Source organism: Neolamprologus brichardi, chromosome 12 (assembly GCF_056152115.1).
Source record: "Neolamprologus brichardi isolate AB-2024 chromosome 12, ASM5615211v1, whole genome shotgun sequence".
NCBI classification, from domain to species: domain Eukaryota; kingdom Metazoa; phylum Chordata; class Actinopteri; order Cichliformes; family Cichlidae; genus Neolamprologus; species Neolamprologus brichardi.
The window spans coordinates 27,540,259-27,567,707 of record NC_142115.1 but is presented as its reverse complement, the minus strand read 5'-3'; the positions used below and the strand labels follow the sequence as shown (position 1 = coordinate 27,567,707).

At 39.4% G+C, this 27,449-nt stretch overlaps 1 protein-coding gene across 2 annotated transcripts; it reads right to left on the bottom strand.

The window, feature by feature from the left end:
* Window positions 1-25: 25 nt before the first annotated feature.
* Window positions 26-27,449, bottom strand: zgc:63587 (septin-2). 2 transcript variants are annotated; one of them, XM_035907274.2, is made up of 12 exons: window positions 27,277-27,449; window positions 20,705-20,760; window positions 20,156-20,255; window positions 19,958-20,044; window positions 19,526-19,649; window positions 17,924-18,058; window positions 17,473-17,590; window positions 4,801-4,902; window positions 4,454-4,599; window positions 4,214-4,297; window positions 4,066-4,123; window positions 26-1,254 (listed from the first exon to the last, which is right to left on the bottom strand). In XM_035907274.2, exons 2-12 carry the CDS (start codon window positions 20,729-20,731, stop codon window positions 1,189-1,191), a joined length of 1,047 nt encoding a protein of 348 aa, XP_035763167.1. In that variant the 5' UTR covers window positions 20,732-20,760; window positions 27,277-27,449; the 3' UTR covers window positions 26-1,188. The 2 variants fall into 2 exon arrangements, with proteins under 2 accessions (XP_035763167.1, XP_087705387.1); XM_087849261.1 differs by having other exon boundaries at window positions 27,287-27,449.

Below are 27,449 nucleotides of genomic sequence, written 5' to 3'. Positions count from 1 at the left end.
CAAATGAGCAAATGTCAACTTTTGTTCTCTTAACAAATTTTATTTGAGACAGGAAATACAAAACATGTCGACATCTACAAAGTCTCAACTGACACATTAATAAGAAATAATGGCACATGAGTGAAAGCACGATTAAACGGCAGTGCTGGGGAAATGTTAAGGTCTGCTGTTCACAGTGGGCTGGAGGGAGTTTACACACAGCACAGTTACATATTTAAACTGAAATGAGTGAATAAAGTAAGTTGAAAAGCTGCACATGTAGAGTACAGGCTGACTGTTTTATACATGAAATGATGTCACCGAGACAAACATGGGAACATTGTAACTTACAGTACTGACTGATTAGTTTTCAGTCTGAAGTTATAGTTTGGCACATTAAAACCAGGTATTACAGATAAATTAAAAAAAAAAAAAAAACAAACTAAGAAATTCTAAAGCCTGGAGGGTTTGCATTAGTTTTAGCTGTTGGTTATACAATAAAGCTTCTAGTCTAACACATTTAGGAAAACCAGATTTAAGAGTTTTCCTCATCATGGTTTACCACATGTATCTATCTCTGTGGTAATATTTATAATTATTGCGTTATCAGGCTGAAGCAAACAGGCACTAATGGTTATTCAGAGGTGAAGGTGATGGGTAAGTGATGAGTAACCAACAGAAAAAACGAGAAGCAAACTATTTGTACCTTTAAGTGAATGAGTTCAAACCCAATAGCAGAATAAATGGAAAATAATGCATTGTAAAGTTTTGACCTGTGAGGTGAAACTCACAGTTTGTATATTATGTAAACACGTGTGTGACGGTAAATCCACTCGGTACCGCTGTCACTGTCAACGCTGAGGATATCAACTAAGAAGGCTAAATAGCAGATAAATGATAATCAGCCAGTATTCAAACATCGTCGTCATAACTTGTTTCTTTTTTTACCCGCTCCCACAAGGAGACTAGTTTGAATGTGGAGTCTTGAAGAGACAGAGCTGCCAAACAGCCGATGGATGGAAGAATGGAGGGAAGAAGAAGAAGAGGTGGTGGTGTGCACGTAGATGATGTGGTTCTGGAAACTGGCTCCTGGTGGGTCTGCAGAGTGGCAGGGCTGGACAACTAAGTGTATGCGTGTGTGTGTATGCTTTATGTGTACGTGTGTGCTGGTGGCTTGGGTCACAGTGCTTCCCTTCACCTCCGACCCTTTTAGTCGTCCGACTTCATCTTCATCTGTGCCTGCATCTGCGCGATCATCTCCTGCATGCGTCTCAGCTACAGAAAGAGAAAGAAGATGAAAATAAAACCCCATTGAAGTTTTTTTTCAAGCAGTGACCACTTTCACATCAGTATGTTTCATTTAGTTTGGTCAGATTTAGGCAACCAAACTATCGATATAAACTTATCAGAAGGTCGTGGTCTGGGGTTAAAATACACACATATCTGCTGATTCAGTCAGCCTTTCTTAGAATATTAGCTTGTGGCGAAATGTAATGTGTGACTTCAAGACCTAATGTCTGCTTCAAAGAGTACTTCTCCTACTTCGCACATACCCAGAAAATATTCACGTATTAACAGAAAAGAAAAAATAAGCCTTTTTTCTCTTTAATAATAAAATATTTTAATTGTTTTAAGCTTAAGAAATTGGAGGACTTTCTCATCTGACAACAGTATAATTCACTCAGTATTTAACTAGGCTAAAGCAACCAACTAACTGCCATCTGAAACAGCTTACAGAATAACATTTTGTTTACACAAGAAAAAAAAGTGTTTGTTTAGTCACCATTTAGTCAAATAGAGAGTATTTATATCAGCTATAATGTCAAAAAGCTTAAAAATAAATAAAGCATAAAACCAATGCAAACTAATAAATGAATAATTGCTACATGGTAAATATTAAAGAGTAAAAAGCACTAAAACAAAGCCAGTATTTAAAACTAACAGTGAGGATGCACTACAGAAGGATCACAGGTGTTCTTATTAAACAGCAGCTCTCCTGTTAATATCTCTCGCCCTCTTGTGGCAGAGCACAGAACTTCAAGCAGTTCAAGCCAGATTATTTTTTCTCTCAGTAGGTGAAATATGGTTGTTTCTACAGAACTAAGAGGCTGAAAAGTCTGCTACTGTATAGTATTATGCTGTCTAAAACAAGGGAAGATGGCATCTTGCTGCAACTGAATTACCCACTTAGAAAGTCTAGTTTAAGCCTCCTGTGGGCTGTTAACTCTACTCCAGCTCTGACTGTAAGGAAAATAAACCCTTAAGTGTCAGAAAATGTATATTTAACCCTAACCTTAAGAATGTATTGAGCTATTTGCTGAATTTGCCTGAAAATTTAAGAAAGACAAATTTGACATTACTGCACATTGAATTCGGTGCATTATCCGATCATTGAATGTGACAACTTGGAACTCATTAATCAGTTCTCAGTACACAACTATTTCTAAGAACCTCTCAAGTAAATAACAATTACTTATTCATTTACTCTGGGACCTTTTAGGAATCTAGGGAGTATCACAGGTCATTGTGATATTTCCTCCCAGCGAAACCTCTCACGACATCTAAACAAATCAGCCAAACAAACGATCCCTCTGGCTTTGTGGCTTCGGTTCCTAACGTTACTGAGGTTGTTCCCACCATAAAAAACACCCAGGCAGGAAGTGATGGCATATCCTGCTTGGAGACATTGTTTACAAACAGCTCTGATCGCACCCCACCTGCTCACTATGGTGCCCTGCTGCAGTAACAGAAAAAGGCCAATCAAAGGCAATCAGGAAACAGGTAATGACCTGATGACATGCAGGCTCAGCGGCCCATAAGGTTAACAATGCATATCGAGTGAAAATAAGAATGTTTTTGCGTTCCAACATACAACCAGACAGAAAAACAGGCTGCTTTCCTGGTTTGCATTTGCAGCTTCTAAAACTTTGGTCATGACCTTTGAAAGCACGTTATGTTACAGTGCTGCAGGCTCAGTGTGATTCTGCATTTATACCTGACTATACACCGAGTGCCAGAGTTGACCTACTTGAGTCATCAAATCCTCGTGTGTTGTCTGAACACCATGTCAGCCATTTTTCACCCTGAAATATTCTACTGAACTGTTTTCAAGATGAAACGATCAACTGAGCCTTTCTACATTTACAGATTTATGGCTCACAGACATCATGATTTCACTGGGAAATCAAGCTACTTTATGCTTTTTATTTATGCTTTTCATCTGTGTAGTTCTGTTACTTTAACAAAAAAAGAAAAAAGAACAATGATAGAAATCCTTTTTGTATGCATGAATAAAGTTTCATTTACTTATTGTACAAAAAAGTCAATGATTATTAACCTCTATATGTTTAAAAAATAAGATTATAAATCCTAATTCTTTCGATTTTTGTTGAGTCAGCACTAAACACACTGTAAGGAATTGGAAATAACGTCCTTAAATATCACAGACCTACAACTTAACAGATTCATTCTGGTAAAGATGAAGATGTTTTTGACATGCGTGAACTGTGGGTTGAGTACTGTTAAATTTTATGTAAAACTTTATTTTTCATTTTAAATTTGTTTAAAATGTAGGTGCTGTTAATCATTACTCTATTACATAATGACTATATATATATTTGTATAGATTTAAATTTAAAGAAATCCAGTAGGGTACAATGCGTATTAAAATTGGGGTCTTAAATTATTTACCAAAGAAATGAATACATGTCCCTTCAATGTCCCTTTTAAAATTATAAGTTAAACGAGTACAGTCTTTGGTGATAATAAGCAGCCATAACAACATTACAGTATTCCACATAAACCTCAAACCAAAAGTTTACAGGTCAGATTATTTCTCTTTAAAACTGAACAGGTTTCTATGTAGTTTGCAAAGAAAATGAAAATTTGTATATATACTTGTAATGATGTAAGACTGAAATGTAAGTATTTGCTAAATTATTCACGAGTCTGTGCCTTAAATGAGTAAAGTGAAAAAGCGCCACGGGTTAGTATTTTTTTTTAATCTATTTCAGACTGCGGAGGTCTGTGTGTACGGCTATTCACTTTTATTGCTCAAATACACAAATCTGCTCCGTGTGTTTTTACCTCTGCCTCCTTCTGTAGCAGGATCTGGTCCTTATCCAACACCTCCTCATCCACAGCTCTGCAGGACAAATGAAGTGATTAATATTATTCTCCTTGAAAGAAACAGGAATAACTAACGTGTGCTTTGCTATATCAAACACGATCCCACCTGCCCGCTCTCTTCAGCCTTTCTGAGCGGAAGTTCTCATAATGCAGATCCTGAGTTACCTCTTGGAGGTCTTGCATGTGGGTCCTGCAACAGACAGACACCAATCACGTCTTCAAACACTAGAAGGCAGCAGAGCTCAGATTTTAACTTCATCTCTGGCAGCGACAAGCTTAACAGGGCAAAAGTTCTGGTTAGATTTTATAAGACTTTACTTTTCAAATTATAACCAAAGATACTCACACAAGCATGGTGCGCAACTTCAGGAAGTCATTGTGCTCAGGATTCTCCACCTCTACTACACCCCAGGGGTACAGACGACCACGGATCTTCTTCCCCTTCACTTCGATAAGCTGGTTGGAGCCAATGACAGCAAAGGGAATGCTTGCCTGGGAAAGGAAGTCAAATGTTAGTGGACACCCAAAGGCAGAGGAAAGGATATGTGGAAAAGAAAGGTATCAGCGAGGAGCAGTTCCAGTGAAGGGAAGCAAAGATGAATGGGAAGAGAATGGTGTATCACTGAACCAGCAGAGGGAAATGGCGGACCTCCTATGGGAACAGCCGGCATTAGCTGAGTGCCCCTCTCTCACCTTCAGGACTCTAGTCTGCTCCTTGAACTCCTCGTCCTCGTCAGAGTCGGCATCAGGTAGCTGATAAATTTTTATCCCTTGTTCTGCAATCTCATCCAGGATCTGAGAAGTGGAAACGAGAGAAACTGAAAGAAGAGGCCATGCTGTGGCGTCACTGTGATCCTGAACTCTCCCACTGTGATGGGAATCTCAACTCGAGCCCAACAAATGTGCCACTGCAAATACTACAAGACGGGTCAGCTTGACCTTTACCAACAGGGTACTGCAGCAGTCCAGAAAGCCAGATGTCATCTCATTTAAACAGTAAAATGTTCACATTGTTGCTACCTATGAGGACCATTTCATTTTTATTAAAAACTCTAATCATATATCCTAACTAAAACAAAATAAACTAAAACAACATCAATACAGCTGATAACTGCAGCAGACCATTCCAGCTCGGCATATAGGTACTGTTCATCCAAACACATTTTCTCTGGAAAGACCAATGTCAACTTGTTTTTCAGGCTGTCTGTCAGCGGGATTATGAAAAAAGGAAAGAAAAATATTTCAATCTTTATGCGGATGCTCTTTTTAGAATGAGCTGACAGAGGATCTGCTCTTAAAGCACCTCTCCAGTCCTAAAATGGTGCACTGGTTCACAGTACATTCACTGTAAACTGTGAATTATATGTAGAAAATAACAGCCGCTGTCCCATAAACAGAAAGTAAGGAAGCTCTACTGAGTAATAGGAGGGTGTGAGTGAGCACCTGTTGTTGCAGCAACACATTTAATTAAAGACCCCTGTGGAGGAGAAGGAGTTGAAACAGAAAGGTTAGACAGGTGAAAAAAAAAATAGCCTGTGTGCGCGTCAAACTTCCAAAGAGTCCGAAACAAAGATCTCGCCCTCCTTTATTTCTTCTCTGACCGGTGAAGAAACAAGCTGAAACAAAGGAGCTTTCTTCTCTGCTACCGCTGGGACAGATGTCAGTATTTATTATTGTAAACATCAAAGCTGCATTTTGTTTTTGTGTTCCCGAGAGGAGAATTTTAAAAACGACAATGCAATCTTGTGTAATGGTGCCAAAAAATGTCAAGCGCTGTTTTCCTGACTTTTTGGGGACTTTCAAGTACTATAGTGTATAATAGGATGGTGGTGAGTCAGCCAGCAGCCTGGGAAGTGAGTGCAGCTATTCCTACGGAGTGCAGCTCCTGTTTAAGTCCTTGTTATGGCTGTCGCTTGTTTTCTCAGTGAGCTCTGAACGCAGTGTATGTGAGATAGTGTGTGCACGGCGGAGAGTCGGGTATTGTTGTGGGCCAGATCTAAAAACAAACAGGCTTTGCAGGACCGAGAGGAGACTGTGACACCAGGCTAGAGCCTCAGTTTCTCCCTCACGTACTCAAACACCAGATTTACAGGGACGTTCTACACGGAGGCTCGATAAACATCACTCTGGTGAGGTAGCACAGACAGAATTTTGGGAAACTATGCACTCAGTGGGAAAATAAACATGTGTGACACAATGACAGGAAAAAAAATGAAACAAACAAATCCTGTAAAACAAGTAGATTAGATTAGACACAAATGCAGATGTGATATGTGATAAAACAGAAAGAAATGAAACAAAAAAATGAACTGAAGAACTGATAAAAACAGAATAACAGTTTTTTTTTTACAAATGCAAAGTACAAATAAATATCTACAAAACTGCTTCAGTCATTGCGCAAACACAAATCTGTTGTCTGCCATCATCTGTTTCCAGACCTTGTTAATCCTAAATGGCTGTTTACCTGAATTATTCTGTTCTGTAACGTGTGCTTAGCACAGGCTGAGACCTATAATCAAGACCGCTAATGGATCATGCGATTTCAAAACCATCACTCGCTCCAAATACCTGTTGTCTCCTGCCGATTTACTGTACACAATGTAGGCCTTAATCCCCAACGCTACACCAGCCTCTCCTTCTCGTAATTGAGTGTTTTAGTTGGCACGGGGATATTGGCAGTGGGAACCAAGTTAACTTTATGACCATCATGTCAGGCCATAATACGCCACACACTCCCACCCCACTGTTATGATTGGCTTTAGTGGTTTGTTCGAAGCTGTCGGAGCGGCAGACAAACAATTCAACTCCAGACTCTGCCTGAGCATTAATTAGAAAAGGAAGCCAACAATTTATCGGTTTACATCTCTGGCTTACATCACAGAATATGAAGTGATGTTTGTAGAAAGACTCCATCATGCTGGGCAGCTCTGAGTCCAGTGTGAGGGTATGATATGAAATGGTACTGTTAGGTTTGAAGGTTAGAAATGGGACAAACGGCAGGTGAGTCATGCCAGACATGTATTTACAGAGAAAAGCTGGTATCACTCAGTTCTTGAAATAGGAGTATGAAATATACTGTAACAGTTATGTGCAGCCCAAATATAGCATACCCGCAGGTCTATACATAGATATAATTACACAGGGTGTAGTGGTGGGAGATGTGACTAAGCACTTTTTCAACTGCAAAGCAGGTTGAGCCAAGACCTCCAATCATAAAGAAACAAGATGCAAACCCATCATTAGAGGGATTCCACATTCATCTCTTAACCTGCCGAGGGAAAAATATTTTCAGGATTTGTTCATTCCCATAAGCTAAGCAAAAAAAGAATATGAATGACTCAAACACCTGCCAAGCTATGAACAAACATCACTGGAAGGAAACAAACACCAGCCAAAGAAAAGAACACAGAAACAAAAAAAGGGGATTGTGGTGATCACTGTAGTACTGACATTCAACAGGTGACTGCATGCACAAGCAAACACTCCCAACTATTAAAGGCTTTTTTCGTGTGATTGCTGAGGATAGAGCTGAGTCTCTTGGTTTGGTCTGATTTGTATCCAATAAAGTCAAACTGTGGCATGGAACAATACTTGGAAGGAGAAACATGGCGCAAAGTACTCTTGGGAACTCAACAATGCAGACATAGAAGAATAACATTACAGAAAGCCAAAAAGGATAAAAAAAAAACTGCATTTCAATTCCAATCAACCGTGACCAAGTAAGAATCGTAAGACTAAAGACCAGACCAAGAGCACTTTCAATAAGGTTTATGTAACCTTAAAGATGCATGCCAGCTTCTTCAAGGGAGCTACGGGAATAAAACAATGCATCCCTGCCAGTAGAAGCAGGACATCCGAGCAGCTTTCAGACCTTCTTTTATACCAGAAACTCCTTAAACCTTATGATGCACTATTCCAATTTCTTCATTAGAGACTGAGAGAAACCGAACAGATTTGTTAAGACTGACCCACATGGAGGGTCGCTGCTTGTTATGAGATTAAAGGACAGGGGTCCCTTTTTTCCAAGGCTGAAGACATTATTAAAGGAAAATCCACAGTGTGCCTCTTGTAAGACTCCAGTAGGTCCAACTGTGTGTAAACTACTGCTTGCTCTACACCTTATAAAGCCATGCACTTACTTTAATGTTTAATTTTTACTTTTCTGAAGGCAAGAGCTAATATAGGAGTACTGTAAAAGGTTTTCAAAGGTCAACTGGAACTAATACTGGCATTGGTATTTAGCGGTTCATTTTAATGGTAAAAAAATGTTAGAACCAAGGTGAAAATTGTCAATGCATTGTTATTTGGCAAGCATTCACCATCTTTGAATACTGGTGCCACTATACAAATTTGCTTAATACGTTACAACCTTATATAAGAGATGCTTGAAGCAAAGACTTTAAAATATATATTTTTTTAATTAAAAATATAAAAAGGGCATTTATTTTTATTTCTAGCAAATGAAAATGTAATCAGTAAATGCGTTAAAAGATGAGCTATAGCTGGATTTTCACACTGGATAAACAAATATTATGGTCAAAAACACATTTTCTGTTAATGTGTTTCAAGTCACAGTAAATCTCCTGAAAAATAGAGTACTGATGGGTCTGATGATGGATTCCTATATTCTGCGTGACAAAAAAGGAGAAATATGAGCAAGCAGCAATATAGCCTTACAAAGAATAAAAGGGACAGTACTGTTAAACAACACCATGATAAAAATGGTCAAAAAGCTGTCTAGAAAGGTATGACCCCTTAAGACTTTTCCAAACTCATAACAAGACTTCTAATTCTCTCTCACAAAATCAAAGCACGTGGCTTTTAATGAAATATGTCAACAAATATTGACACTTGTTAGAGAGTACTGAACTCGTATCTTTGTAAATAAAATTCCAGAAAACACATTTCACATACCTTCACATATAAACCTCCTACTATTTAGCTTCCAAATACAACCTCAAGACACATGAGGCCGAACACTTTTGTCTTGCAAGGAAACGCCTTTCAGCTAACCGGCTCTCTCCTGCCTGCAGGGAGTCTGAGGGGGTGAAGGAGCCCCAACAATACCTGATCTGAGGGGGTCGGAGGGGGATTTAGATCTCATACCAGCCATCTAACCAAACACACACACACGCACACACACACACACACACACACACACACACACACACACACACACACACACACCTAAGTGCTAACATACTGTGTTCAACTGGTATAATCTGGCGTTAGTAGCAGGAACAGAGCTTGTATGTTACGTGCATGGAGCCTTGTAGCTCAAGGAGGTCAGTGATTCACTAAAGTAAAAGAACAACAACAGGACAGGTTAAAAAGGCCATTGTGACCAGACAATCTACAGACTAAATCCCCCAGAAAGTTCCCTTAAAAGTACAAAACTAATTGTGACACACAGCAGCAACAGTAGAACACCACAACACACAGAAACACTATCTAGAAATATTTTGTTGGTCCAGATTTGAATGGTACTGATGTAAAGTACAAAGGAAGTCCTACAATCATAGTACCACGAAGGTATCGTATGAGTAATAATGAACACACAAATACACAGCCACCCACACTCCTATTGTCTGGGCTAAGCATTAGTACAGTTAAGACCACCCACATTTCCTTTGATCAAAGAGCATACAGAGAGATACAATTGAGCCATTCACGTAATCTTGTATTTATGTGAGATTTAGAAGAGGACAGCCACAACCACAAACCAAGTTTTGTGACTTTATTTGCTAATTAAAAGGGACTCAACAGCTTCAAGTGACTCATCAGCAGTAAGCCAAAGTCCAGAAATGATCTTTTCAGATTTGTAACGCTACAGTTGACCCACACTTTCTTCACTTAAAAGCAATTAATCGTGTGTAACAGAGTTGTGTGTTCCATGAGACAAAAGGCCTATTTATTATTTTAAAATCTTTGGAGATGGGAAACGTTCCCTGGCACAATGACCAAAGGAGGGCATAAAAATAAATATATCACCCTGTTTGAAACACTGGAAGGAAAATGATCAAGCACAAGCTGATCAGGGCCTGACACAAGGAACTTGCAATCACCCCATAATCTCACTGATAAGGTACCAGTCTAAGCCTGCACCAGTGTTGGTTACTTGAAAAAAGTAATCAGTAACTAATTACTGATTACTAATCAGTTACTGAATAGTAATCAATTACTTATTAGTAATCAGTAACTAATTACTGATTACTTCCGTAACTAATTCCTGATTACTTCCCCCAAAAAGTAATCCCGTTACTTTACTTTTGAAAATAAGTAATTAGTATTTAGTTACTTTTTAAAAAAAATGATTTACAACCTGAATAGGTAATAAAGCAATAGATCTTTCAGCCCAATTCTACTTTTTCTGCATAATTCATCATATAAAATGTAATGAAATGAAAAAGTCTCTTTTTGAAACTTGTTTTATCAGTTTTAATCTTTTAACTTTATGCATCAAGCAAACATTAAATTATATGCAACATTCTCTGACTGGAAGAAATTTGTTTTTGTGTTTATACTCACTCTTTCAAATAGATGCAAGTAAAATACAGCAGAAAATAAATAAAATCAAAGACTCAGTGGTCCTGTTGCTCTATTTTCACCTGTATAGCAGAAGTGAGGCAGGCGGAGGTTTGCCCTGGTGCAGGTGTGTCGTAGCGGTCAGTGGAAGGATCTGGGAGTTTCACATTCCCGTGGCAGCGTACTGTTGGTGCTTGCTCGTAAGTTTAGGGGGTTTTTTTGCTGTAAAAATAAGTTTTCTTCCCACACAGTGAACAGCGGATGCTAATGTTTTTGTCACTTTTTACGGAATCAAACTCAAAGTAAGGTCAGTACTTCCACGCCTTAAACGCTGCATGGTCATATGCTCTCCCGCACTCGATATATTATCCATTGTTGATCTGCACACAGCTGTTGCCACGAATGTCACACTGGCTTACGTCATTGTCATGAGACACTCTCGCAAAAAAAAACCCCAAAACGATTTTAGTAACGCAGCGTGCTTACGGGAAAGTAACAGTAATCAAATTAGCTTTTTTGCAATAGTAATCCCTTACTTTACATTTACACTTTTCATCAGGAAACTCCCATAACTACATATCATTATTCAGGTGCGTATAATTACCTCAAAAATATGCTTTCCTAGAGTAACATATCTGACTACTAATCATGTTTTGATTTTGCCATTTAACTAAACTTGGTTCAAACGATTAAAATTTGAGAGAAAGGTTTAACGCAAATAAAAAAGGAGGTGAACAAGTTAGGTATGGTCACTATATATGAAACATACATTTTTGTATTGAATTTATTCAATAATTCATTTTTTAATGTTTTATTTTCTTTGGCCTTTATTTTGGTGACATTTAGTTTTACAGGTTTTGCAAAAAGAATCGGTGCAAAAAGCTGCAGCTTCAGCCTTTTCAGTCAACTATTTTGTTCTCAATGTTTATTTAATCGGGTTTCTGTGTCTGGTTTCTGTCACTTTAAAAAAAATATATTAATAGTGATGCAAATAAAAACAGTCATTATTATTACCGACTGTGTCGACACTGGTAACGTGCACTAGTGGAGAGCTTATTCACAAAGTAGGAGTATGGCGGAGGAGTTGGGGACATGGTAGTAAGTAATAAAATGCTGTGCGAACTGAGACAAGGGCAAACAGAAAGATAAGGACAAGAAAGAAGAGGAGACGAGGAAGACATGAAAAAGAGGCTGAGGTATTGTTTGCGATCTACAGGCTTGCGCGAGAACAGCGGAGGAGCTGGGTTCTCTGGCCTTCACTGACCTCTGACTTTAGTCTTTACACAAAAGGAAAGAAAGCTCACACAGTCACAATCAGTTTAATACAACTTTCTTACGCCTTTGCCTATAGCAAAGGCATCCTTAGCCACTCTTTTACCTTTTAGTGCAAATTCCTCACACTTTAAATATGCTGATCACTTCCAAAAATCACAGACTGGGATCTTAGATGTTTTCCCTTTGTTCTGGGCAGTGTTTAATCAAAGCATGAACACAACACAGAGCGACTCGTAATTTGCTTGAGAGAGGTAATTCGTCAGTGCAAGCAGCTGGCCCAGTTTTTAGTTACATTCACATAAATCTTGGATTTGTATTAGTCTTTTAAGCTTCCTCTCTTCCTCAATTTTATATAAAAAAGGTGGTTGTTGAAATCAGTCAATTTTAGTGTTGTAGCTACAGAAGGGAAAAAATAGAAATATGCACTCTATTTTTTTTTAGATAAGAATGAAGGTCTTTACTCTTTTTTTGCTCATCTGGATTCCACTTTAAACCAGCTGTGTACCATCCTCTTCACTCAAACAGAAAACAACCAGTAAAGCACTTTCAGACTAAATCTCCACACAGGATATGACTTTAGGGACCCAGACTGAGAGGATCAGACCCTCAATATACCCTCCTCAGGGCAAGTTATGAGCTAGAGACCACGATGACTCTGGTGAAGGAAATTGGCATTAGAGCAAGCGTAAAAAAAAAAGAAAAAAGAAAAAGAAAAAAAGAGGACACAAAGATGAAGGGCGAGAAAATAACAGGCTGGTGGGGGAAGCACTGCCAGGAAGGGAAGAACTGGTTAAAACGCAGGAAAATGACGAGTGGTTCCGGTGAACGCTTGTTCAATTTGTTCTTTGAGCCTGAGCTGTGCTACTTGTGTCTTGTCAGTGGAACAGTCTTGACACATTGCAGGAAATTTATATTGTTCTATACAAGCTGTTTCCCACTAATAATAGGGGAAAGGACTGTACAAGCCTTTGAGGGAGGGGAAACAAATTCTCCGAGCGGTGAGAAACTGCTCTGCAAAAAACAAACTAATAAATTGTGTGGGAGAAACACTGGAGGTTATCAATCATTCTCCAGCATTCAGCTTTCTGGCAGGTTCTTGGCTGATAGTGCTCTGACCTCAAAGGAAGGCCTTGGTGCCGTACTGTACAGGACTGTACAGCAGGAGTCAGGCACGTATACCTAAGAGCCACTTGAACTTATCTGATCAACCCAACAAATACTCCCGTCCATTTTCCCGAGAGACACGTAATAGAGATTAATGGGCATTACCATGGCACGTCAAACTTCTAAACATGCAAAAAAAACAGATTACTGGGTCAGATATGTGAAATATCCTGAATTCATTGTAAATTAGTCAGCCATCATTTTCATTCCAACATAATTTCCTATGTAAAGAGTGATGAAAAGTTCTGCTGCCCAATTTCATTTTGAACAATTTTGGACCATTTTACTGTCCCTTTGACTTTTTGAAAAAGAACGTTTGCAATTTCACCAGAACTGCCAAACTTGTACAGAGTAAACATCAAGTCCTGTGTCAATCTGAACTCACTTTGATGGCAATGATCCCACCACCAAGTAGGACTTTCAGGGAAAATAAACAGGTTGAGCATCTGAAAGCAGATGCGCTGGGAGCTGAAGATGGTACAAAAGGAGGCAACATCGAAGTGCATAGAGCCCACATTGAAATCAGGTATGGTTTTTGTTTTTTATGGGCAAAGATGTGGAAGTTCTTGATCTCACCCAGTATATGATTCATTTTAATGTAACTCAAAATGCTGGAAAGCAGCAGTAGACTTTATGTGCTTCCACTTTCGAAAAGGAGTCTCTTGTTCACTGGTTCATCTTTTTACTTCAACAGTTAAATCAGTACAATTCTGTTCAACTTCAGCTGTGTTGTAATATGTATTATTTTTTTTTTATTTAAAGACCAAAGATTGTAATACTGACACTAAAAAGTGCAGCTTTGCAATCATCAAAGTAGGGCATCCTTGTATATATGAAATACACAAAACCCACATAGAACCGCCACAGCAGTTTAGTCATTTATACAAAGACGGAGATAAAAGTTGTACATGCCCAGATTGTAAACAAACAAGAGTCAGTACAAATAATATACATTCCTAAGAGCCACATGGTGCCATTTTTAAATGTAGGGAAGATAGCTCATCATCATCGTCGTCGTTTATTTATATAGGACTTTAAAAACACACCTGGTAGACCAAAGTGCTGTACAATACAAATATAAATATAGTAATAAAATAGCAAAAAACAGACATAGCAATAAAATTTCTGAAAATATCAGTTACCCACAGAGTTAAAAGCCAGGGAATAAAAATAGGTTTTTAATCTGGACTTAAAAACTGGCACTGATGTAGCTTGTCTAATATGGAGAAGAGGTTATTCCAAAGCATTGGAGCTGCAACAGAGAACGGTCAGTCTCCTCTAAGTTTCAGCCGTGACTTAGGGACTGAAAGCAACAGCTGCTCAGCTGACTGAAGCAAACGAATGGGGACATGGGCCTCAACAAATCAGACAAATAAACAGGTGCCAGACCATTTATAGATTTAAAAAACAATAAAAGGACTTTAAAACAGATTCTAAATTCAATTGGAAGCCAATGTAGAGAGGCCAAAACCGGAGTGACGTGGTCGAATTTCCTTCTGCCAGTTAAAAATCGTATTTTGCACTAGTTGCAAGCGTGACAAAGTGCCCTGCCCAACCCCTATTAAAAGAGAATTGCAATAATCTAAACATGAAGTAATAAAGGCATGATTAACACTTTCCAAGTCACGCTTGGAAAGAAAGGGCTTAACCTTCGATAAACGTCTGAGGTGATAGAATGCTGATTTTACCAACCCGTTTACGTGACCATCAAAGGTAAGTGCAGAATCAATTTTTACTCCGAGATTTGTGATCAAACTCTTTAAATGGAAGTCAAAGCGGCAAGATCAACATCTGGGGCATCAGAAAAACGATTTGGGCCAAATAAGATCGCTTCCGTCTCACGATCATTAAAATGTAAAGTTTTTTGCCATCCATGCTTTAACATCACTAAGGCAGTCAAGCAGAGGTCGACTTGAGAGACTATCAGGATGACTAAAAGGTAAATAAAGCTGGCAGCCATCTGCATGTAGATGGAATGACACTATGTTTTTGAAATATCGCGCCAAGAGGCAAAAGATACAGTGCAAACAATAATGGCCCAAGAATAGATCCCTGTGGCACACCCCAAAGCAGAGGGGCCACAGAAGATGAAGCCGACCCCAACTTAACACAAGAGGTCCTGTTTGAGAGATAAGATTTTAACCACAACAGTGCTGAACCAGAAATTCCCACACAGTGCTGTAAGCGGGAGATCAGCAAATCGTGATCCACTGTGTCGAATGCAGCGGTCATGTCCAAGAAGACCAGCACTGCATATTTAGGTCTGTCGCTATCAGAACGTCATTCATAACTTTTACGAGGGCTGTCTCCGTACTGTGAAATGGCTTAAAGCCGGACTGAAAGATTTCCGACAATTGAGAGTCATTCAAATAGTCAATCAACTGAGTATAAACAATCCTTTCCAGGATCTTACTAAGAAAGGGAAGTGTGAAAGGGAATGTGTCTAAAATTTTACATGACTGAACTGTCTAAGCCTGGTTTCTTAAGTAAAGGATGTATGACTGCATGCTTAAGCTCCTTAGATACTTGACCAGACAAAAGACTAGTATTAATAATGTTCAGAATGTGTGGTCTAATGGTAGGAAAGACCTTTTTGAGAAAACGGGGAGGAACATCATTTGGAGAGCCACACGGGATTAGCTGACTAGTCCTCTACATTTCCTGTTTTCTTCATCGCTTTAGATGTTATAGATCTTATTGGGTGTGGGTATGCGTGAGTTTGACAGTTTTGTTAAACTCTGCAGCTAATTGCTGCTCATTGTACAGTCGGAATTGTTTGTTAAGGGAACACTTAGCAGAGCATGAGAACAAACTGAAAGTTTAACTGAAAGGAGGTCAGATCAGAGTGATACTGTTACAGTATTTCCTTAGAGTTCCTTGTCCCTTATTATTTCTCACTTCACTTCTCCTGGCTAAACTTTTATAGTAAATGGGGAAAAATACACACAAAATTAAACAAAAGTTGAGCCAAAACTCTGATAAAGACAGCTGACCTGCTGAAGGCTGGCAGCTGGAGCAAAAAGCCAAAAAGCTTGGGGGTTTCCTTCAGCTTGAGGTGGGGGTCAGCAGTGGCAGGAGACATGGTATTTTTAATCTTAACTGCCAAAGGAACAGACTTGAGGTTTGAGTTGCAGTTAAGTGCAGTTACTGAGTTTTCATGTGCGCCCACTGTTAAATCCTGCTGTCTCAGCAAGTACAAGAAGAAATGTCCTGAATGACCAACTGTAACCTGCAATTTGCTAAGATACTGCATCGGTGATTTCAAGAAATTTAACAGCCCAGGATTCTAACAAAACAGATTGGCTGTTTGGGAGAACAAAGCAGAGCTGGACTCCGGTCAGCCGATCAGCCTGACGCCTGCCAGACCACCGGCTCCGAGACCTGAATGAGAAGCAGGTGGGAGGTCTGGGCATCCGGGGAAGGTGAGGAGACAGGCTGACTTTCAATTAAAGAGGGCTGACAGAAAAAAAGTTATTAGCAACTGAGGCACAATATGCTTTTTTACCAGGCTGCAAAGAGTGGGTCTTTTTCTCACTTAATCATTTCAAATACAAAAAGTGCTAAAGTTCAAAAAGAATTTCTGATGTAACTTCTCAGTCTGAGGCAACATTTTTACATTAAAATCAATTAATTATATAAAAACAGAGAAAAGGACATATTATCAACCAACTAGTTCCAATGTTCTCTGAATTGAGACAAAAAGCACAGAAATAAGGAATACTCAAGTTGTCTCACAGATATAAAAAAGGAAATAAGACAAGGAAAGACGAGGAAAATCCTACTAAATCATCTTAAGCAAGACGTTATCAGCTGAACACACTGCTGTGAAGTGTGTGTGATGAGCGGTACTACAATGTCCTTCCCCTGTGGACAGCAGGAAGCTGAGAAGCGTGCAGGCAGGCAGGCAGACACTTGGGTCAGGTCCAAGAGGAAGTATCTGGGACGTGTTGAAACTGGATGAAATGTGCTTCATCTAAATTATATACAACAAACTTTCCTCAGTCCATCCCTTCTACTGTTTCCTTTCTTGGTTTGTCCCTCCGTTTACTTTGAAACTGGTGATTTCATCAGAAACGCAAAAACTTAAAGCCGTTCATCAGCGCAATCACAGGGAGAAGTGCAAAAGTGCAGTCTCACACGAACGCAAAGAGGTGTGACATGCTAAGCTGCCATTATAGACAGATAAGCTATACAATACTGTTTTGTTCCATTCTACGATTATAAGCCACTTTCTAATGGAGTACACATATATCCGCTAATTGGATTAACAGTGTCTTTAGTAAGTGGCATTTGGGCTTTGTGGTAGTATTTGAATAAAGATGATTACATGTGGTGTATATACCAGAAAACAGACATCTTAGGATTGAAATTATGTGTCTGTGGGTGTAAAATCAAACCCACCCTCCTCTTCAGGCGATCCCTCTCCTTCAGAGTCAGTGTGTCAGCCTTGGCAATGACTGGGACTATATTGACTTTGCTGTGGATGGCCTTCATAAACTCCACATCCAGTGGTTTTAGACTGGGAAAGAAGGAAGAACAAAGAGGGCAATTAGGACACAGTGAAAAACTGTTTTGAAATGACAAAAATGATAAAATTGGACAAGGAATAACTGCCTTTCACAGCATATGACAGTACTGAGAAACAAAGCAGAACTGAAATGTGTAAAAGGAACTCAAGTTAATAAAAAACGCTAATGCTAAAGATGTCATAAACAGCAAGCGTTGTGTAGCTTTGAAATACCCAAATTAAGGAAGTTCTGCTTTAGAACCACCAAACATGATTAAAAGTAGTGTGTTAAGTACAAGTCAGCTCATTTCTGGTGCCTTTAGTGTTGTGTCTGTGCTTACTTACCCATGTCCAAACGGAGAAATGAAGTAGAAGCAGCAATGCACTCTGTTGTCCACTATGTGTCTTCGATTCAGCCCACTCTCATCATGGAGGTATCGTTCAAATTGATTGTCGATGTACTGGATGATGGTCTTAAAACTGAAATCAAATACAGAATATCCCGTCCCCCCAAAAAACATTTATCGGCACCAGTAAGGAATTTGTAAGTTTTAATACACAACTTATTTTCACTCCAAGTTAGATTTTCTCATACACAAAAAGCAGGTTAGAGCTGTAAAACACCTGTCATTAGGTTAGAAGGGTCAAAGTGAAGAAATAGTTTCTCAGAATAAGGCCAGGACATACTTCCACTGAATCAAACACACGGGATGATATAGATCTTCAGAAACCTGCTTTAACTCCCACAAAAACCCTTTCAAGTGTAGTTTTACATGTCAGGCAATAGATCACTGATATTATAAATCCTCCTGGTTTATGACTGAATGAATGGGTCATTTCCAGTTGAAAGGGTCTATGTCCCTGTAAGAGCTGGAAATTCAATGGAATCAACTTAAAATGAAAAGTTTTGTTGCTGTAATTGGCACACCATCTCAACCTCCCTAACAACAGCAGTGTTACTTTTTAAAAAAGGAAAGAAGGAAAGCAGCCATTTTCACACCATCTGTTTCTGACTCATAAGATAAAAAATGTAGCTGACGGGTGCAGTTTTATATCTTCTAGCCAAACAGTCAAATATGAAAATCAACTTGTAGAATGAACATCATTTCTATTTCTATCAGTGTTAAACAAAGCAACCAAACATACATAACGTTAATCTTTAAATCATACTATTCCATCAGTTTTAACTTTTACCTTCTCTCAGTTCAGTAGTCTAAACTAGCGGTCCCCAACCCCCGGACCGGCACGTGAGTCGTTTGGTACCAGGATGTGAGAGTTGTGAAATTTATGGTTTTCAGGGTTTTTGATCGTTATTTTTTTTTTTTATCGGTACCAGTACTGGTTTTATTTTGTTGTATTTATCCGCGACACCTTAAAGGCCAGTCCGTGAAAATACTGTCGGACATAAACCAGTCCGTGTCGCAAAAAAGGTAGGGGACGGCTGGTCTAAACTGTTGTCTGAAATTTACTCTTCGTCTTTAATTTCTAAATAGCTCTTAAAATTTGGTTTCATTTACCTACCATTTAATATTCGTAATCTAAATGCTAAAAAAGTGCCACACAAATTTTGCAGAAAGAAATGAAAGGTAAGTGAAGAAACGTTTCCTTTTATTAAGTGTGGAGTTGTTATGAAGAGGACCCAAGAATGTAGAAATACAGCTATGCCAGCACAATTAACAGGAAACGTATCCTGGACAGAGAGCCCACGTTGACAGTAGGACGCCCCACAAGTAAGCACACATACCGACACATTACAGACGCATACACACATAATAGGAGACACGGAGAATGCAGGGGGAGGAGAGGTAAGAAATAAGGAGCCTGAGACAAAACTTGGAAAAAAAGGCGCATCGGGGACAGGTGGGGAGGATAGGAGATCATGCTGCACACGTCTCAAGTTGTTCTAACTCCCCCACAACAACAAAAAAAACCATAACAAAAACACACCAGTCCTGGCTGTTGATGGCATCGCCGTATCCAGGAGTGTCAACTACAGTGAGACGAAGCTTCACTCCCCTTTCTTCGATCTCCACTGTTGATGCCTCAATCTGCACTGTCCTCTCAATCTTCTCTGTTAAAACAAATCATAAGAAAAATGACACCAGATTTGCCCCAAACCGTCGGTTTTGCCATATAAGAGAGATATGTGTTTTCTGAACTGTGAGGGCCTGGATAATTGTTTTCAAGCTAGAGCCCAAGTCCTAATCTAAGTCAAGTCATAAGTAGGGGAGGGTCACATTTTGAGACTGCAGCATTCTCAGCATTCCACTTGAAATAACACTTTGCTGGAGACATTGCAGTAGGCCTTTTTTAATATTAAAGTGTGCATGAGTGTGTGTGTGTGTGTGTATGTGCATGTATGGGAGTGTGTGGACATACCTGCAGCACCAGGGATGTAACGTTCAGGGTAGAGATCAGTGAGAAACAGGCTGTTTATCAATGTGGATTTGCCCAAACCAGACTCCCCTGAAAAATAGAGACTAAACTATAAATCTGTACTTTCAAGAGAAAACATATGGAGTACTTCAAACTTTTTCTGGTATGCCCACTTTGAAACTTGAGCACTCGACCACTCACCTACAACCATGAGGGTAAATTCAAACCCTTTTTTCACTGATTTCCGGTGCACTTGGTTAGGCAGGTTAGCAAACCCTACATAACCTGCGGCATCTGGAAACTGTAGCACAAGAAAAACAAATAGGATCAGAAACTACAAAAAATAAGCTGCAAACTAGTCAGAAGTATATGTGATGTTTTGCATTTAGGTGATAGCATAGTATAAGTATGTTACATGACATTTTTCTGCTTATTTCTTTCATCTGATAAATCCTCTAAACAACTCCTGCCTCATCATTTTATGAAGTCTAGGTGTACAGTTGAAGTGTATAAGAGAGAGATTGATGATGATACATATCACTGAGAAACTTTAAACACAATAAAGCCAAGCCATGAAACAGTTGCATTTAAACAGGATATCCTCTGTGGATGCTTGTGAAGGCGTGTGTGTTAGAGATTACAAGTACCATGGCCCTTAATCACCAGATCCTTATTAGAAAACCACCCACCAAAAATCTGTCATAGTTTAATCTAAACTGTGATGTGAGGAAATTTCTGACGTTTACTCACCTTTCCTTTCTCTCCAGACTGAGACATCGCTACTGTTTATGTGATGTCTGTCAAGCCTGTAGGAGGGGGAAAAAAAGAGAGTGGTAAATGACATGTCCTGCTGCGACCCATTGTAATAATTCTGATAACTTTTATGCATCTATTCAGTTGAGCGATACATATATGTACACACACACACACAACTTTTCACTCTGTAAAAGTTGTATCCAGCAAATTAATAATAACATTTTGAGTAGCCTATAAGCTCAACGAGGCCTTTGTGTTTCCTTATGTTTTAAAATTTTATTGCTGTTGTGACTTACACCCTTATAGTTAAATCAGTTGTTCAAGTTTAAGCCTTAAAAAACACTGATATTTGTTAAACCACCATAAAATAAGTGACATATTTATACTGGATTTATGCTGCACAGCTGAAAAAACACCCATTTGATTATGAAAAACAAAATGTAAAACAAAAAAAAAATTAAATCAACCAAATCATAAATGTAATCATTTAGTTTAAAATACTGATATAAATTTAAAAACATTATTTTGTGGAAAGCAACTGAAACAACTTTTTGAATAAAATAATTAATTGATGTTTTCGAGGTTTTAGAGCTGTGCTGTCACATTGATTTGTGGGATCCTAATAACCTCAGAAAGCTACAAAGAAAGGTGGCAAAAAAAAACCCTGTAGCAACAGCAAAAACTTTGATATTTGACAATTTATTTTTATACAATTAGAAAAATGCTACATTTAAACCTTATATCTTTGCAAAAAGACCAAAACATGTAGACCTAGTTCAGATGCAGATGTCCACACCATTGTTAACACTATCACTCTCACTGCAGAGGTTATCAAATCTGCACAACTTCCCAGACTCTCATTAAGCTGTTACAGTATTGCCTGCTCATTGCTCCTGGCTCTCCCTATGACTCTGAGCAGACGACAGAGCAACAGCCTCATTTGATAAATTCGCTACATAATGACTGAGCAGGAAGAACAGGCTCCATTTTATCACCAACACACTGGGACTTGACAGGTGGAGTGTGATAAGCATTAGAAAGAGGCAGGCTTCCGTGTGTTGCCAAACGGAGATGCACTCTGGTTATGTAATCTTTGCCAGTGGAAAGACGTGGCATGGGAACCCGATTTGACCGTGGCATTTGACAAACACATTTGTGGTCACCTGGGGAACCATTTCACGTTGTTAAATGTATTAGATGGTAGTTGGGAGTAGTCTGTATCTAGATCAAAGTGGGCAGCGATCTGTCCTGCTGACAGGGTGGTTTCACCAAGCACACAAGGAGAACAATGGCTGTTTATCCCTTTCGTTCCTGAAGCCTTTCCTATATAGGGCAGCTGGGCTTACAGAGAAGGGGAAACACGTGCCTGAACCCTGAAGACATTTTAAGACCAACCGCATGCAGGACAGTAAGGGGGAGACTCAAACCATTTAGAATGGAGCAGTGCTGAATTAAGGTAAAGGGGCAATCCAAGTGATCAGAGACCATATGAGGCCTTGTCCTTAAATTTATCAACTTTAAAGCAATCTCCACGGAAACCTTGAGTCCCTGGATTCATGTGGATGTTAATTGGATGAGTGCCATCTACATAAACATTGTCGACAACCAAGCACTCAACAATAGCACTCCCTGATGACAACAGCCTCCTCCCTGCTGTCATACCACTGCTCTGAAATTGCTTGAATTGCACTATAAAGAACCAGAAACCTGAATCCAGCCTCCAGTTCCCAGATACCAATCCAACCCATCTATGCAGCCTAGTTTCTGTTAGTTTAATTTCTGGGCCATAAAGAAAGGTAATTCTGTTAAAGCACAGAATGAGATGATAAACCAAAGACTTATGCTGCCGCCGACCCTCCAACATCTTTACACAGACTTTGTGGGTCTCAATTAGGACACTAATAAAAACATGACCAATGACTCAAGGCACCAACATTAAAAGACACCATGTGTACTCACACAAAGGTGAGATGAATACACTCTCTAATATAATTGCATCACGTAATGCTTTGGAATGAGAAAGGATGACTGGAACAAGCTAAAGATTCAAAGATTCCAACCTACACTTTTTAGTTCCCAAGGATCTACTCTTTCAGACACAGAGGGCAAACCACAATCTCCCATTGGCCAAGCCCTGGTGGATCAGAGCTACTCTGGCTGCACTGGATGAATAAACACAAAATTAAATAAGTGGTTATAATAATCAAATCCATGACAGAATTTTGCTCAAGTCACCGCTAAATACAGAGTGAAGAATTTGGAAACAGAAAACCTGCTTCTTGTTATTTTTGCAAGTACTGTTAAAAATTAAAAATGTTTCAGAAATTTGAATACATTAGGAGGACAGGAAAATTTAATAGACAGCCAATCAGCAGCCATACATCCTGAAAGAGTAGCAATATATTCAAGAATTTAGAAATGTTACCCTCATAGTGGCGCAAAGCATCAAAGTCAGTGAATGCAGCTTTCTGACCAAGACTGGTAGTGTTAGAATATCAGCGCCCTTTTTTCCCCCTAAGAAGGCTACTGAGAGCTAACCACTTTTACTAAGGTTTTAGTCTCAGAAACTGCATGACAGGCCAGCCAGCACATTGTGGAAACATAAATATTGCTGGCACAGTGCTGCCATGTTTGGAGTATGTACACATCACCCACAGTTTGAGGAAGGTTGAGCAAATCCCAATAGACACTACACACACTAAACACCGGGTGGGTGACACCATGGTTACACTCTATGGTCACAACTCATGACCTACAAAATCATTTGTTTCAGGCCTAAAAACACAACAAAGGCAGTTATTAATGTGTTTTTACAGTTAATGAGTATCTGAGTTAAAGCAGCAGCCCACACAAGTGCATTCAGTTGTGTTGCACACATACACACACTCTAAGTGTTATTCTTCTTCAGGCTCTGTGGGAACCAGCATTAGACCAGCAGCAGATTAATTAAACTGGTCCAATATCTCAGTTGTAATCTCTCAAAGACAACACTACAGGACAGACAGGCGGGAGGCACACTTCAATAATACGCTCTTAATAATGGCCATTTAATCGGCCAGGCTGCTGAGCTGCTTACATACACATACACACTGGCATCAGTGGGGCAGACATGGGGGAGATTAAACAGTTAGGGCCAAAAGGGAAAAATGCCACCTTAGAAAGCCAAAGTTGTTGGCATGTAATGCATTTACAGTTGATTTATTGGCTGGAGTGAAGCCACGAAGGACCAGCAATGCTAGAAGAACTATTCACCTTCCTTGACAGGCAGTGTCAAAGGTCTGCAGACTTGCTCTTCTTGGATTAAGGCCTCTCTGAACTTATTGAAAAAGATGAAACAATGATTTAACAATGTGAAGACTTTATGAAGTCAGTGGCATAAGTACAAAAATGGTAAATTACTGGCAACTGATCAAAGCAACAGGACCCCAGAGCAGCTGAGCATAATAAAGTGATGTTTGGCAAAAGACCTCCACACGTAGACAATACAACACACAGAGAAGGGGGCTTGACTGTAATTAAGCAGCCCTTAGGGGTCTGAAGGTAGGAATGGTGGGCCAAAGTGGTGTAATAAAGACATGACACAGGCTTTTAAGCTGTGGTTTTGGAAACACTTAAAAATATGAGCCCACAGAGAGGAAAAAAAGCCACAATTGGCGGAATAAGAAAGCCTTTCGACCACAGGCAAACCACCAGGACTGTTCATAACACACACAGAGTTTAAAGCTTAGGATGATTTATGACAATGAGGGCAACATAGGAAATTACTGAAAACAAGTGGGAGCCATTCAGTAACAAAATATTATCTTTATAATACTCACAGCTGCTGTACACTGGTGCACAGTTAAAGGTGGAGGTAATATAACCTGTTCTTTTCCATGCTCATTTCATCACACTGCAAAACTACTTTCTCCAACATCAGAAAGCACTAATCTTCTCTATGGTTGTCTTACAATATACTCAGCCAATATTAGCCAATCAAAGATCTGTTTCTATACATCATATGCATAAAAACATCATGTAGAAAAAGATGTTTGGGTTCATTTAGAACTGTTGTAATTTTTCATCTCCATCTGCAGCGGAGTATAATTACAGCCACAGGCCTTGGTGGCCGGTGTCCTGTAGGTTTTAGATCTCACCCTGGGTCAACACACCTGAATCAAATGATTGGTTCATTACCGGGCCTGAACTGGAGGTAATTTAGCCATTTAAATCAGCTGTGTTAAATCAAGGACACATCTAAAACTTGCAGGACACCGGCCCTCGAGGCCTGGAGTTTGACACCTGTGGTATAAAAGATGGACGCAACTCCTGTAATGCCAGCAACATAAAGTCACGAAGTCCTGTTAGGAAGCTTTGATGTTTTGAAACTGGAAGTTAATTGGCTAATAGCTTGAAAATTGCAAGGCTAATCCTCCTTTCTGACACTTAAAATCATCAAAATTAAAATTCTCTCTGTTTACTTAGGCCCATTTTCCCACAGACTACTGTAGGACTGATGTTTATCGGAAGTCTTTTTGACAGCCAACTACAATCAAGGGAAACTAACAGGCCTGCTGGCATTTAGCAATGCTGCAGGTTTAAGGCTTAATTTTTCACACTCAAAAGGTTTGCTTCTATTTCATACAAATGGTGGTGTAAAGTCATGCTGTGTATTCAAGGCAAGTTTCTAACTAGCTGTACATATAAAACAAACTGAAGAAACAGGGTTTATTCTGGGTTTCAGCAACACAAAATAAAGAATATCTTAATAAATGCAAGAATAAAACAAAAACCTCATCCAGATAAGCCTAAGCTTATGGATAACATGGGTAAATTAAACATATGCCCTCAATATTTGAAACTTGAGGCATTCTTAATAATAATGTTTTTAAAAGTCAGGGATGGGGGACTCCAGACCTCAAGGGCCGGTGTCCTGAAGGTTTTAGATATCACCCTGAGTCAACACACCTGAATCAAATGATTAGTTAATTGCCAGAAAATAAGGAAAGGTATAGGTTACTTTAAAAACATATAAACAAAATGTTTGTATTAATGTGGCAATCCACATTGATATCATTTGCTTATTTGTTTTGGTAACAAGACAACATTACTGGGTCAACTTATTATCTTCAAAAATGTGTCTGTTTAACTTTACATCAGTGTGTTTGGCAGTGTAGAAACTGCTAAAACTGTGTTCTCCTGTTTATTTTTGTTCTGTTTTACTATCCAAATTGATCTTTTTTTAGGACATTTCAAAAAGACATTATTGCAAAAAAATTCACATTATGTAAAAACAAAAATCACATTTTGACACAAGTCCAGCTTAATTGAAAAGTATCCTGCAGTTTCACATCAGCAGTACCCACAGTCCATTTGGCTCTGCTGGTGTGAATGAAGCTTTGCCTTTCCATTCACACCGCAGTACAAAACGATCGGAAACATCCCTGTGTAGTTTCAAACAAACGTGATCCCTGTTGGACTGTGTTAGTGAGATAAAGTCGGAGGAAGGGGAAAGGTCAGAGAAAGGTGAAGGTGCTTGATTTGAGCCATGGGGCGTCTTTCATTACGGGAAGATGTTGTTCTTTTAATATCAAATTAATCTCTGTCCAGCTGGCCATAAAGCCTACTTGTTTTCTGTAGTAAGGGGCAGCTGCCGCCTTGAGATTACACCTTGCAGAGTCTGCCATAGTGCTCACCACTTAACAAGAAAGGAAGTGAAATATGCATGTTTTCACCAAGTCCAAAACACAACAAAGATGGATGACAATTCTTCAATAGTGGCCCTCAGCCACATCTTAGACAGACACATAATGAGAATGTGTTATCGTTTCCCTCTGTTATTGTTAAAGATGTCTGAAGGCAAAATTTACTTTTCTGGAAATGTGCTTTATAACCAAAGGTCATGGAATAATTGCATGTTAGAAAGCAAGTGCAGAGGTCAGGAAGGGTACACAAGAGGAATCTGGAGCAAAGTTCTTTAATGGTGCCTATTTATGAATTGATTAAGCCTGGTGAAGTGTAGCAAGCTTCCCAGCAGTTGGGCCATGGGGCAATAAATGAGCTCAAAGCAGTGGGTAGTGCAGCTGTTTTTCAAAACATGAAGAAGGGGAAGTGTTTATTTGGACAGCTGTGTCAAATAATGAAGGAGAATTTAATATAATGCTTTAGTCACTGGCCAGGGGGAGTCTGAAACGTGTGTGAAGGCCTCAGTGTCTGTAACAGTCAGATGTCCACCACACCCAGTCTGTCAGACACTCACAGAGTTTTCCAAATATCTGCTACTGGGACAATGACTTTGCAATTTGCCAGTACCCAGCTTAAGTAAACACAATAGTTCCTTAAATAGTTTCCTCTTTAAAAACTTGCTCGATAAACCGACGTTGGGTCTACAAAAGCGATGAAACTGTGTTACATGTCAAACTTTAGCATGCAACAGTTGCTACCGCGGCTGGTGTCATATTGCCAGCTAGTCTTCAAACTGATTGTCTGGTTTGTCTCCCTTAGGGTTCCATCGACTAGTCGCTACACTGTTTAAAGTTAAAAATCTATATATCATAATAACAGCAAACAACCGAGCAGTACCTTACCTGTCCGTACCTTTGAAATGCTATTAATCCACCGGAGCGTTTCGTCTCTCTCTGCTGTCCCAGCCCAGGAAGGGAGACCCGGAAACCGCTTCCCTGAGTCCGCCCTCGTCCCAGTGTCTTTTCGTTACCAACGGCTACCGTACAGCGCCACTGACGCCATTTCGGCTCAACTG